Source organism: Scleropages formosus, chromosome 19 (genome assembly GCF_900964775.1).
Source record: "Scleropages formosus chromosome 19, fSclFor1.1, whole genome shotgun sequence".
NCBI lineage: Eukaryota > Metazoa > Chordata > Actinopteri > Osteoglossiformes > Osteoglossidae > Scleropages > Scleropages formosus.
The window spans coordinates 9,263,010-9,275,980 of NC_041824.1; the positions used below are offsets into that span (position 1 = coordinate 9,263,010).

Consider the following 12,971-nt stretch of genomic DNA (forward strand, 5'->3'; position numbering starts at 1 on the left):
ATATCCCCAGTACACCTTACTGAAGGCGTACGGTACAGTGAGTGAGTAAACAATCGACGGCTCTGGACTGGAGTATCCGGTTCCCAAGGCAAGCTTTCAGTTATTTGGGGAAAAGGGACGTGAATAATCTGCTTTACCAATACCTGTCGATCGCAGCCCCTTTGGAAGACGTGCAGACCAATGTGCGTCACTGTCTTGGCGCTGCTGGCGTCCGCCGTTTCCATGGCGACGGGGGGACGCCACTGTGACCCCGCGGGAGGATGTGCTCAGAATGACAGTAACACTCATCACGCCACCAAACAAACAAACGACACCTGCGCCGTTTGGGAGACCCCTCACACCAAACACCTGGAAAACCTCCAGATATCAAGCAGACATTTCATTGGTAAAATCCACTGTCAATAAATTTAGATTTCTCTGAAATGTCACACACTTAATATCACATATTTAATCATCAAAGTTACTTACGCTGAATTACCCAACTGAATAAATGTGTAAAGTAAATCGGCGTAAGCACATTAACACTGTAAGTTGCTTTGGAGAAGAGCATCAGATAAACCAATTAAGAACAGTAATAGTAATAATATTAATCTGCCATGTTGGTTCTGACACTACATGATGAATCAATGGTTGTGACTGGTTGAGACCGAAGGTGATGCATGTTGCCCTGTGCTGGGCGTAATATATTTTCTGTACGTGCATGGATGCGTTTATTGTTTTCTGCAATTTTTTTTAAATTTTCTCGTGCGTAAATGGAAAGGCATCTTTAGACAAATTCCATCTGAACTCCTGTGTCTGTAAGATGCTTTCCCGCTGGACGCTGCGGGCACTTCCGTACGCACCGTGACCAACGGTGTTTTCTCGCTGTCTGCACCAACGCCGCTCCGAGGCCCGCTGACATTAGTTGCTGTTTCAAAGGTATTTATTCCCAAATAAATGTTCCCTTTCTATCCAGCAGTTTTCCACCTCATCTCCACCTCTCAGCATCACTCCGTTGTGTTACCTCACACTGTTCTCTCGGTTTCCACAGGAAGTCCTGGAGGACATTTTAGATCTGGACTTGTCCGTGTTGCAGTCGGAGGACTTTGTCCATTATTTCAGTGGCGGTAAACCGTTTCCTGGATCTGTACCACTTGCCCACAGATATGGAGGCCACCAGGTACACCGGTGTAGTTCAACTTTACCATGTGTATTTACTGTGTATTCTGAGGCACTGTTTCCCTTATGTGATTTCCTTCCAAATCAAAGTTTGGCTACTGGGCAGGCCAGCTTGGAGATGGAAGAGCTCACTTGCTGGGCGAGTACACGAACAAGTGAGTGACAGCGGAAGGGTACGAACGCATGGCACCGGAATCAATCATTGAATATTATTATAGTATTTGGGGTGCTTCAAAACACACTTGATTTTCTTTCACTGGTATGTGACGATTGAAAGTCGGTTTATTCTATAACATGTAGATGACTTGTCTTGCAGGGACGGAGAGAGATGGGAGCTGCAGCTGAAAGGCTCGGGAAAGACACCTTATTCACGGTATTGCGATCTGGCAGCTGCCTTCGTAGTTCAGAATGAACGCGTAAAGAAGTGAGGATGTCAAGTATAGCAGAAGTCAGTATGTGGAGGACAGACGGTATGTGATGCCGCAGTCACCGCTCACGCTGTCCCTCCTAGATCTGGAGATGGGAGGGCCGTGTTGCGCTCTTCGGTCCGGGAGTTCCTGTGCAGCGAGGCCATGCACTATCTGGGTGTTCCCACCAGCAGAGCTGCAAGGTAACCTGGGAGCAGGACAACGACAGTCTGTTAACTAATAAATACGAGGAATCCGAGGGTTACATTCTTTCATAACGGTGCACACGTACAGGAGCGGCGGAACGTGTGAGTGCACCTGGACAACACTTGTGTGAGTGAGTCGGACTGGGCGGTAAGAGTGAAGTACCAACGGGTGTGTCCCGCATCTGCAGAAGAGCTGGAAAGACACGGCAGCTCATTCCCTGATTTAATATAAATGAATGTTTGTGGTGTGTTTGCGTATTATTTTATATATTCTGACAATATATAGGGGGTGCGGTGGCGCAGCGGGTTGGCCCACAGTCCTGCTCGCCAGTGGGTTTGGGGTTCAAGTCCTGCTGGGGGTGCCTTGCGATGGACTGGCGTCCCGTCCTGGGTGTGTCCCCTCCGGCCTTACGCCCTGTGTTACCGGGCAGGCTCCGGTTCCCCGCGACCCCGTATGGGACAAGCGGTTCTGAAAATGTGTGTGTGTGACAATATATAACAGTACTGACAATATACAATGAAATTCTGGCTATATACTTTTATTTCTTTCCAGTAGGGTAGGCACTGCGCTTTTCTCGTTGGATTTTATTTTAGATTTTACTGGGGAATTCTTTGTATTCTTGTTACCAGTATTATTTGCGTTTGAAATGTGTGATACAAGTCAAGTTTACCAGTGTAAGGATAATGCCTAAGAAAAATGCAAGGAGGAAAGCTAGGCAGTGGTTACTGGTATTTTTTCCGCATAAATTTTTGCTGGAAATCTACTCACACTCTCTTATATAACACATCTTACCCATACAGACTTGTTTAAAAATGTATGGATTGGAAAAATTTCTTTGGTCTGGAATATCACTTTGAAGCAGTTCATAACAAGCATAAAAGTGCATGGGACGGTTTTATAATACACATATTTTTTTAAAATCTGTCTCCGACAGTGCAATGAATTTGTATTTTTATTGCGTAATGTTAAACCACAGACAAAAAACAATCCCAGAATCTATGTCGTACAGGGCAGTAAATTCAGACAGTTTTAGGGCTGATATGAAATTAAAGTCCGACGGGGTGGAAATTATTATAGCAGAAGTCCTTCAACGGTGTCAAATTCAGGCCACAGGAGATGTAACCCCAATGAAACTGGCAGCTGTTCAAACATTACGGAGACTAATGTGCAGATGGGATTTTATTGCGCAAACTGGGTCAGACCAACAGTATTTGTTGTTTTAAAGTCTTAACGATAGCAAATGGGAAATCGTCCCCTATAATGATCCCGAACTATTAACAGTTGTTTCTTTGTTTCGTGACCAGGTCCATTCTGTGAAAATGTTTAACCTCGTTTTACTTTCATTAAAGCCTCATTGTCTCTGATGAACCAGTGTGGAGAGACCAGTTCTATGACGGAAACGTTACGAAGGAGAGAGGTAAGACAGGGGGCAGAAGGTGGGGTATAGCTTAGAGCTGCCCTCTTGCACTCGGAGGTCCCCGGTTTGAATCTCACCTCCTGCTGTAGTACCCTTGGGCAAGGGACTTACCCTGGACTGATACAGTAAAGTGACCCAGCTGTCCAAGTTGCTGTGCAGAAAATGTCAGTTGAATAAGTAAATGTAAGTTATAATTATAAGTGCAGGGTGCATCCAAGGTTCCCTGAAGTGATTCAATAAAAATGGCCCAGCTGCATAAATGGGTGAATAGTTGTTAGCAGTTTAACAGTGTAGGTCACTTTGGAGAAAAGTGTCTCTTAATTAAATAAAAGGAAAGTATGACATACTTTTATAAAATGAATAGGTTTGTTGTAGATAGATGGGCAGCATGGTGACACAGCGAGTAGCGCTGCTGTCTCACAGCGCCTGGGTGGTACGAGAGGACGTAGGTTCGATACCCACTCAGTCTGTGTGGAGTTTGCATGTTCTCCCTGTGTCTGTATGGGTTTCCTCCAGGTGCTCTGGTTTCCTCCCACATTCCAAAGGCATGCTGTTCGGGTTCCCCCATAGTGTGTGAGTGACAGAGAGAGAGTGTGTGTGTGTTCCACTGATGTATGGATGAGTGATCCATTGTAAGTAGTGTAACTAGCAGTGTAAGTCACCTTGGTGAATAAGGTGTGTGCGCTCATAACACTACATAGTATCCACTGGAAGTTGCTTTGGAGAAAAGCGTCTGCTAAATAAATCCATATAAATGTGCCGTTTCGACATGTTGATGGCATTTTGACAGTTTTTATGGGGTCAGATCACAGTTGTTGCCATTGTATATTAATGTGTGATTGACAGTTCAAAGTTTGTTCTGAAATGCAGCTCAGCTGAGAGACCAGAATTTACCGTTCAGTTAACATTGTTTCCATGCAGGAGCTGTCGTTCTTCGCCTTGCCAAGTCATGGTTCCGCATAGGATCCCTAGAGATTCTCGCCAGAAGCGGTGAGGTGGATCTCCTCAGGTGAGATTATATAACTCCAGATCAGTAGATGTCAGAAGTCAGGACTCAAAAACAACAAGGCACATACAGTAAAGAGCCTTTCCCCTCAAGCAGTGTCAGTTGTCACCCTCTAAGGTGTACCTTATAATCCGTATCCATGCTTGAATGGACTTTAAGATTACACTATTGGTTGGTCCAGCTCCCAGACTCACAGAATACAGCTTAAACGTTCCACTTTTAACTCAGCACAGCAATCCCTCGATTTGTGAAGTTAATTTGTTCTTAAAAACTGCGAATACTGACATAATAATGTGTTCCCAGCCCATCAGAAACCATCCATCCATCCATCCATCCATAAGATGTCTTGATCAGGGTCACATGAAATGGAGCCTGTCCTGGACCTCCATCACTGGCAGCGACACACAGCAATTTTAGTCACCAATTCATCTGAACGGCATGTCAGTAGGAGGAAACCAGAGCACCCGGAGGAAACCCACGTAGACAACATGCACACTCCACACAGACTGAGCATGGATCGGACCCACATTCTCTCGCACCACTCAGGCCCTAGAGGAGTGACAGCACTACTTGCTGCACCACTGTGCCGCCACCACATCGAAAAACCCCAGACCGTTTTTCCCAAATATCATCGAAACACTATAAAACACCTCTATAACTATCAGCTAATTTCAGCAAATTTTATAACACTTCATGATTTTCAAACACTTAATGAGGTCGTTAATGGCTATGTTTCTAGGCAGTATATTTTGGAAACATTGTGTTTTGATATGAATTATGTATGAGTGACAGAGAGAGTGTGTTCCACTGATGTATGGAAGAGTGACCCAGTGTAAGTAGTGTATAGTGTATCTAGCAGTGTAAATCACTGCAGTGAATAAGATGTGTGGGCTCATAACACTACATAGAGTTCATTGGAATTCGCTTTGGAGAAAAGTGTCTGCTAAATTAAGTAATGTAAATGGCTATCTAAATCCAAAAGCTGTTATACTGAAATTTCTGATTAAGATGTTTGTAAATTTATAGATGCCTGTAGATGTCCTAAATTAGGAGTGTCCATCCTGCAACCCTCCATTTCACTTAATGTGTCCCACCAGAACAGTTAAAATTAATACTTTTTATACCCACCATAAATACTGTACATTCTAGTCAATCCACTGATAATAGAATTATGATCAGATACACATACTTGCATGTAAATAATATGCAAATAGATAATTTTTTTCGTTTAGTAGATGTTTCAGAATCAGTGTGTATTTATACTCATGAAGCTTTTCCACCAGTTCACTTGAATGATTATTATTAATGTGATTATTATGGCCTTTGTCCAGAAAAGGTTGGAAACCCCTAAAGTAATATGCTGTATTTATTATAGTTTATAGTTTTTTTTAAAGTTTCGCCTGTTTATATTGAGTTCTTTTGTGATTTCCACTGTTACTTTCATACACTGAACATACATTGAACCCAAAGGCTGCAGGTTCAAATCCCACCCCCTTCTGTAGTATCCTCAAACAATGGACTAACCCTAAAAATGCTTCAGTAAAGATGACCCAGTTGTATAAATTGGGCAAAATTACTCTTAGTAGGTTAACACTTTAAGAGAGAAAAGCATCCGCTAACAAATGTCAATGTGACTGAGCGAGCACCATCACGTCGGACTCTTTGTACTCGCAAACATACTTGTCCAATAAAGTGCTGTGACTTGATTAATGCATCCTTACCCCGCTTTATGTATTTTTATCCAAAGGAAACTGTTGGACTTCATTTTGGAAAAATATTTCCCAACGATACAGTCAAACGATCCCGACAAGTTTTTGGTAAGTTTTTTGGTATTGCTCTTTGTGGGCGCTCTTCTGTCAATAAAGAGGTATGCAGGGCGTGATCTTCTGAAGTGACGTACTGACTCTTAAATGTCTAAATGTAAAAATGATTGATTTTATTGTTTTTAGCTGTTTCTGTGTTTAACTATACTTGTGATGTGATGTGATTGAATAGAATTTAAAGCATTTGTAGTAGGTATGCTATAATTTTCTATATTAATGTTATTATATATAATACATATAATATATGTATATAATATTAATTCTATATTAATTTTCTATGTTATAATTTTTCTATATTATAATTTTACCGGTGATGCTCCAGACCGCTGATTTATTGGAAAGAATGGGACGTGCAGTTGTGTGACAGTATTCCAACTGCTTCGCTTTGACTTCAATAAACCACTTTGACTTTGAAAGCAGCACTTTGGCTGCTGAAAAGAGCTGAATGAATTCCGCAATATTTCAGGAAACGTGTTCTGACTTGTCTCTGAAATGTGTGGGAGCAGGGAGGGGGTGGCGGTACATAACGATTAAAACATCCGTGATCACACCTTCAAAATACTGTGCTCTTTTACTCTCGTCTCACGTAGTATTTGGATGTATTTGCAATTTCTCAGAGTCTGCTTTGTTTCTCTGCTGCTGTTGTTCACTGATTTAAAAAAAAAAAAAATTGCTGGGTTCATGGCTGTTGGTCCAGATATTTCTGAAAATCTTTGCCACAAGAGATGGACAGGAAGACGTTCTTGCGCGCAGGTGTCATGGCTCATGGCGGTTGCATGCCTGGCTCTCTGCAGCAGTGAAACATTTGTGTGACGTTTGTTTGTTTGTTTCATTGTTTGTTTGTTTGTGTTTGACTCCCTTTCATCCAGGTGTTTTATTCCAAAGTCGTGAACGAGACGGCACAGCTCGTGGCCCGGTGGATGTCTGTTGGCTTCGCTCATGGTACGAATGTAGCCTCGGACAGGGCGTACGTACTATGTAGTGTAGGACGTGTCAGTATAGACAGCAGTAGTCTGGCTGGTGTAAAAGTACCAGTATGGTTACTGTATAACTGTATGGTTGGTAAAACATACTCTACTAGTTGGGTGGCCCCTGTCATGTATAGCTGTCTTTATACCTTTTAGTTTTACCATATTTATCAGGTATAGCAAGTGACCCAACATGCCCTAGCAAGGTACATGCCCTGTATCGATACAGTAAAAATTACCCAGCAGTATAAATGGGAAAATCAGTAGCTTAACACTGTAAATCACTTTGGTGAAAAGAATCACATAAATGAAATGCAAATTAATACATGTAAATTAATAAACATAAATGTAAAAATAAGTAATAATAATGAATCTCACCTTTTACTGTAGTACCCTTGAGAAAGGTACTTACCTTAAATTGTTCCTGTAAAAATTACACTGCTGTATAAATGGGTAAATCAGGGTAAGTAGCTTAACACTGCAAGTCACTTTGAAGAACATGAGCTGAAAGAAAGAATGCAAATGTAATAATGCTGTTTTCTGAATGAGTCAAAGAGCACAGCCCTGTAAAGCCTGCAGCTGGATTCCCAACAGTTGTAATTATTAACAAAGTTTGGATTGAATTTGCGCTCCAGTTTGTGCCCATATATAATTACATTTATAATCATAAGAAATAGAAATTAATTTCACTCATTTTACTACGAAAATCTTATGGGCTCAATTTAATGTTCAGTTTAAACAGAAAATGGGCTTAAAGAATTAAATGATGTTTTAGTAAGGTGCTTATCATTGTTTACTCCCTGTTTATTACCCCGGGGGGCAATTTTCTGTGCATCGGAAACCAGACTTTGGCAGCTCAGTGAGTTCATCCTGGGTGAATGTCTGCTCTATCTTTATTAATGTATTGTTATAGTTTTATAATTGTAAATTTCACTCTGCTTTCAGGTGTGTGCAATACGGACAACTTCAGTTTGCTCTCAGTCACAATCGATTACGGTCCATTTGGTTTCATGGAGTCTTTTGACCCAAGTAAGTGTTGCTTTGAAGTGTATGACAGGTGGGTGTTGGTTTAACATTTCTATACTGGTGACACAGTGGCTGTGAGTTTGGATGTGGGTCCAAGTCCAACTCAGCCTGTGCGGTGTTTGAATGTTTCATTTTGTTTACTCTCGTTTCCTCCGGATGCTCTAGTTTCCTCCCACAGGCCAAAGACCTGTTTCAGGTGACCTCATGACTCCAAATTGCTCCTAGTATATGTGTGAATGAGTGTGATTAGCTGGTGTCCCATCTAGGGTACACCCTACCTCACACCCTGTTTCTGGAATAGGCTCCCAGCCACCCTGGCCCTGCATTGGACAAGCGGTTATTGATAATCGATGCATATTTCTGGAACTGACTGAACTTTTAAAAGTTAATTACCATCGATTCTTTGCTCATTGTACGAAGTGCCGTCACAGTCAGAACTTAATTGGCATATAATTAGTAGTTAATATAATTTTAATGCATCTGAACAGTCTTAAGTCTCAGAGCAGCGAAACCTTGATATCGAGCATTCAGCTTTGAAAGCGTTGCTGTTGTCGCTCAGGCTTTGTTCCCAACTGGTCTGATGACGAGGGGCGGTACAGCATGGGACGGCAGGCCAACGGCGGCAGGTTCAACCTGGGAAAGCTGGCGGAGGCACTGGGACCCATCCTGAGGCCAGAGCAACTCTCGCTGTGAGTATGTAGGATGCGAAGAGGAGCGCTGCCCATAGAGCGGGCCAGCTGATAGCATAGCGGTTAGAGTTGCTGCCTTTGGATTTGAAGGTTGACAGTTCGAACCTTACCTCTGCCTGTAGTACCCTTGACCAAGGTACCTATCCTAAATTGCTCCAGTAAAATATAATGAGCCTCCTGTATAAATGGATAAATAATTGTAAGTAGCTTAACACCGTGAGTTGCTTTGGAGGAGGGTCTCAACTAAATGAATGAATGTGATAGTCCTGCAAATAACCAGTTGTCACTTTCCTCCCTGTATGCGCCCCCCCCCCAAAAGGATGGAACAGATACTGAAGGACTATCCACAGATTTATCACAAGAGGTTTGTTGCTTTTTACCTTTTTTAAATTTTGGTTTCATCCATTTAAGTTGCATAACTATAAGTGTTTACAGCAGGTGGCGTAGTGGTTAGAGCTGCTGCCTCTCCGCTTAAAGGACCCAGGTTTGAATCCCACCTCCTGCTATTGTACTGCTGAGCAAAGTATTTACCTGAATTGATACAATAGAAATTACCCTGTTGAATAAATGGGCAAATCATTGTAAGTAGCTTAGCATTATAAGCTGCTGGGAGGAAAGTGTCAGGTCAATGAATAAATAATTTGCTTTAATAAGGGTGAATCAAACTAAAAATTACTGCTATCTTAAAATGAGGTTTTCTAATTGGTCTTGTAGTTGTGACTTGGGTTTTTAATAGCTCTATTGCTTTAATTGTTTTATTGATTCTATTTTTCTGCTTTTTTCAGGTTTCTCGAGTTTTTCAAGGCAAAGCTGGGTTTGCTCGGACATGACGAGAAGGACGAGGACCTGATTGCGTTTCTGTTGAAGGTACGTGTTTGTGCTCTGGTGTCGGACGCTCTGGATGCTCGCAGGCGTCTTGTGTCGTCCAGCAGCTCACGCCTCGGTGTGCTCTCCCTGCAATGGTCTCTCTCGCCCACAGCTGATGGAGGACACGCACGCCGACTTCACCATGACCTTCAGGCAGCTGAGTGAGCTCTCGGACCACCAGGTCCAAGCCCGCACCATCCCACCGGTAATGCCGCTCCTGTTCTGACATACACTGGCTCTTCGAATCAGAATCAGAATCAGAACGAGCTTTATTGCCAAGTATGTTCACACATACAAGGAATTTGTCTTGGTGACAGGAACTTCCACAGCACAGACGGAATGACAGTGACAAGACAGATGAGAAGATAGAGTATGTGAATAAGGGATAAAAAAAATATATAAAAATATAAAGTACCCAATATACAAAAATAGTCACTAGATACAAATGCAAGGGAGTGTGAGTAAAAGATATGATGTGATAAATAGTTATAAATATAAATATAGTTATAAATAGCATTGTGTATGGCACTGGTTTACTCTCTGGGGGGGCGGGATTTAGCTGTTCATGAGGTAGATGGCCTGAGGAAAGAAACTTTTCTTGTGCCTGGCTGTCCTGGTGCTCAGTGCTCTGTAGCGCCGGCCAGATGGCAAAGGTTAGGAGAGGAAGTGGCCTGGATGTGAGGGGTCTAGAATGATTTTGCTAGCCAACTCAGGAGCGCTATTGAGACTGGACGTCTGTTCGTAACTTGATTTGTTCATAAATCCAGCCACCAAGTTGTGGACGCAAGGTTTAACTTTAAACAAAATATAAGCCATATTTGTCAGCATCAGACCACTTTCAGTTTGCTTTATCACCAGTACAAGTCTAATAATAGAGTGACTCAAATTATTCGACTGGATGTAGAAATGCAGGTGCCGTTTGCGCCGCAGCAAATTTTTCAAAAGAGACAAGTGAAGGAAACAGAAAAATGCAAAAATAAAAAGACAGAAAAAGTTTCTACTCTCGAAAATTCGTAACTCGCATGTTTTTAAAACGAGGTCCCAAAGTGCGCTGTCCGCGAGGCTGTTTCTGCAGTCGCCTGAGTGCTTCCATCTACATCTACGTTTATTAATTTAGCAGATCTCCAGTGAACACTATGTAGTAGTATGAGCCCACACCTTCCCACACAAGGTGATTTACAGTGCTAGTTATTGCACAGCACACTAACTACAGTGAGTCACTCATTTATATACTGGGGAAACACACTCTTTCTGTCTCTCTCACACACACACACACACAGAGGGGGCCACATTATGCCTACATTTGGTTCACCCAGCTTAACTGGTCAGTTCTGTAGAGCATTGAAAGTTTTAGAGAAGAGCTTTAGAGAGTTAATGTTTTTATAATTCATATCGCGTATTAGGAGGCGTGGGCCATCCGGGACCTGGCCATGCACGAACTCTTCTCCACCTGGGTGGACATGTATGTCCGGAGACTTCAGAAGTAAGACGCCTCGCTGCATCCCGGTTCCCAGTCCCCGGTCCAGGGTTCGGGGGGATCGTTAATATCTGTCCTGTGGTGACCTGGGTAAATACAGCGTGCTTTTCTGTTAATTATGTTATGTATATTATTTGCAGGCAACAGAATGACTCCGATGACGACCGACGGAGGAGAATGAGAAGTAAGTGTTTTCCGCTTCAGCTCTTTGCTTTTTAGGTGTGCCATGTCCAGCTTCACACAATGGTGTGTACAGATGTTTGAGCCATCAGAGCCCCAGTGTGCAGCTACACTAGGATTTGGGGGTCACGGGTTCGAATCCCACCTCGTACCCTAGAACCCTTGATCAAGGTACTTACCCTGAACTGCTTCAGTAAAAATGAATCAGCTGTATAAAAGGGAAAAATTACTGTAAATAGCTTAACGTTTCAGATTGCTTTGGAGAAAATCATACGCTAAATACACACATGTAATTAACACTTATAAATGCAGGTGTGAATCCAAGGTATGTTTTACGAAACTGGATGGCAGAATCTGCAATCAAAAAAGCAGAAAGAAATGATTTTTCTGAGGTAATTTTTGAATTTTTTTAAAAAATTTCCACTGTTTCTTTCCTCTTCTCAAAGATGATCCATAGTGTTTCATAGAACCTAATGCAGAAATACGGTGGATGGGATTTGGACTGTGGGAGGAAACCAGAGCACCTGGAGGAAACCCACACAAACACTGGGAGAATATGCAAACTCCACAGACTGAGCTAGTTTTGAACAGGACTGAACATGCAGCCCATCGGCTGTGAGGCACCAGCGCTACCCGCTGTGCTGCTGTGCCACCCCACAGGGTTTAATGGGCAATTAAAACAATGTATTACATCTATCGGGGCCACTGGTTGTTGACCTTCATGCGGAGAAATGAAAATCTGCCCTATAAAAAATATATTAAGAAGACTGGTGTGAATGTATTAAATGCTTGTTTAGAATCTAAAAAGAAGCACATTCTCTGTGGCATTTCTTGAGAGTGCAGCTCTATGTGTGTGTAGTGTGTATTCTCAGCATCATGATGGACTGGTGGTAAGGGGTGCACATCTGGGCTCCGCTATCTGCAGTCATTTCTGGGTGTCCACCCCCAGGTCCATCTACTGCAGCGGATTCTGCGATGGCCGTTCCAGGAGCAGGCAGCTGCAGAGGCAGTGGGGTACGCCGCTCAACCCCCCGCGTGGGCACGGGAGCTGAAGGTCAGCTGCTCCTCCTAAGCGGTCATTCCTTTGACCGGTCCTTCTGACCGCCTTCGAGGACTCGACTCGGGTGATCCTCACGAGTGCCTTCAACGGTCATATGTTTGACCTGAATGCAGTCAAAGGTCTCTTCTTAGCCAACACTTCTGAGGCCCTGTGTCCAGCAGGGTGACTGCAGTCTGGACACCAAACTGCACACCACATGAATGATCAGATTTTTTTTTTTTTTTTTTACCAGATTAATGTTCAGCCGTGTGGTTGCAGGTCATTTTGATCCACAGAGGAGTGCAGCTGCTACACCCTTCAAAACAGTGTAAAACTGGAAGCTGTATATAAACTGTGTGTTGCAGTAGAATCTGAGGATATTCTGTGCCATTCACAAGAACTGGATGTGACCGTTTTTTTCAACATATGTGAGTGGGTCTCCAAGCAAAGCCAGGAAGACAGGAAAAGGATGGACTTTAAAACAGTTCAGTTGCTACCACAGAATTCCACTGAGTTATTAACATGACTGAACCCTTGTGGTGGAATGAGCTCCCTCTGTCCCTCAGAGCTGCTGAATCCTTTTCAACACTCAAGAAGAGTCTCAAATCCACCTCTTTTGGACACACTTTTTCTCCGATCTCCTACCTACTTAAACTTTCACTGCATTCTACGTTAAAAACAATATACAGCCACTTGTATGTTGGAAA

General features: G+C 42.8%; 1 protein-coding gene across 1 annotated transcript; it reads left to right on the plus strand.

The window, feature by feature from the left end:
- The first annotated feature begins 144 nt into the window (after window positions 1–144).
- On the plus strand, window positions 145–12,578 carry LOC108927644 (protein adenylyltransferase SelO-like). Its single transcript, XM_029246244.1, has 19 exons — window positions 145–385; window positions 803–918; window positions 1,031–1,159; window positions 1,249–1,313; window positions 1,475–1,531; window positions 1,670–1,768; window positions 3,122–3,189; window positions 4,111–4,198; window positions 5,943–6,012; window positions 6,888–6,960; window positions 7,932–8,015; window positions 8,572–8,701; window positions 9,021–9,065; window positions 9,487–9,568; window positions 9,681–9,773; window positions 10,972–11,051; window positions 11,186–11,229; window positions 11,538–11,617; window positions 12,175–12,578. The coding sequence occupies exons 1-19, from the start codon at window positions 181–183 to the stop codon at window positions 12,295–12,297; spliced, it is 1,731 nt and encodes a 576-aa protein (XP_029102077.1). The 5' UTR covers window positions 145–180; the 3' UTR covers window positions 12,298–12,578.
- Window positions 12,579–12,971: the final 393 nt, after the last annotated feature.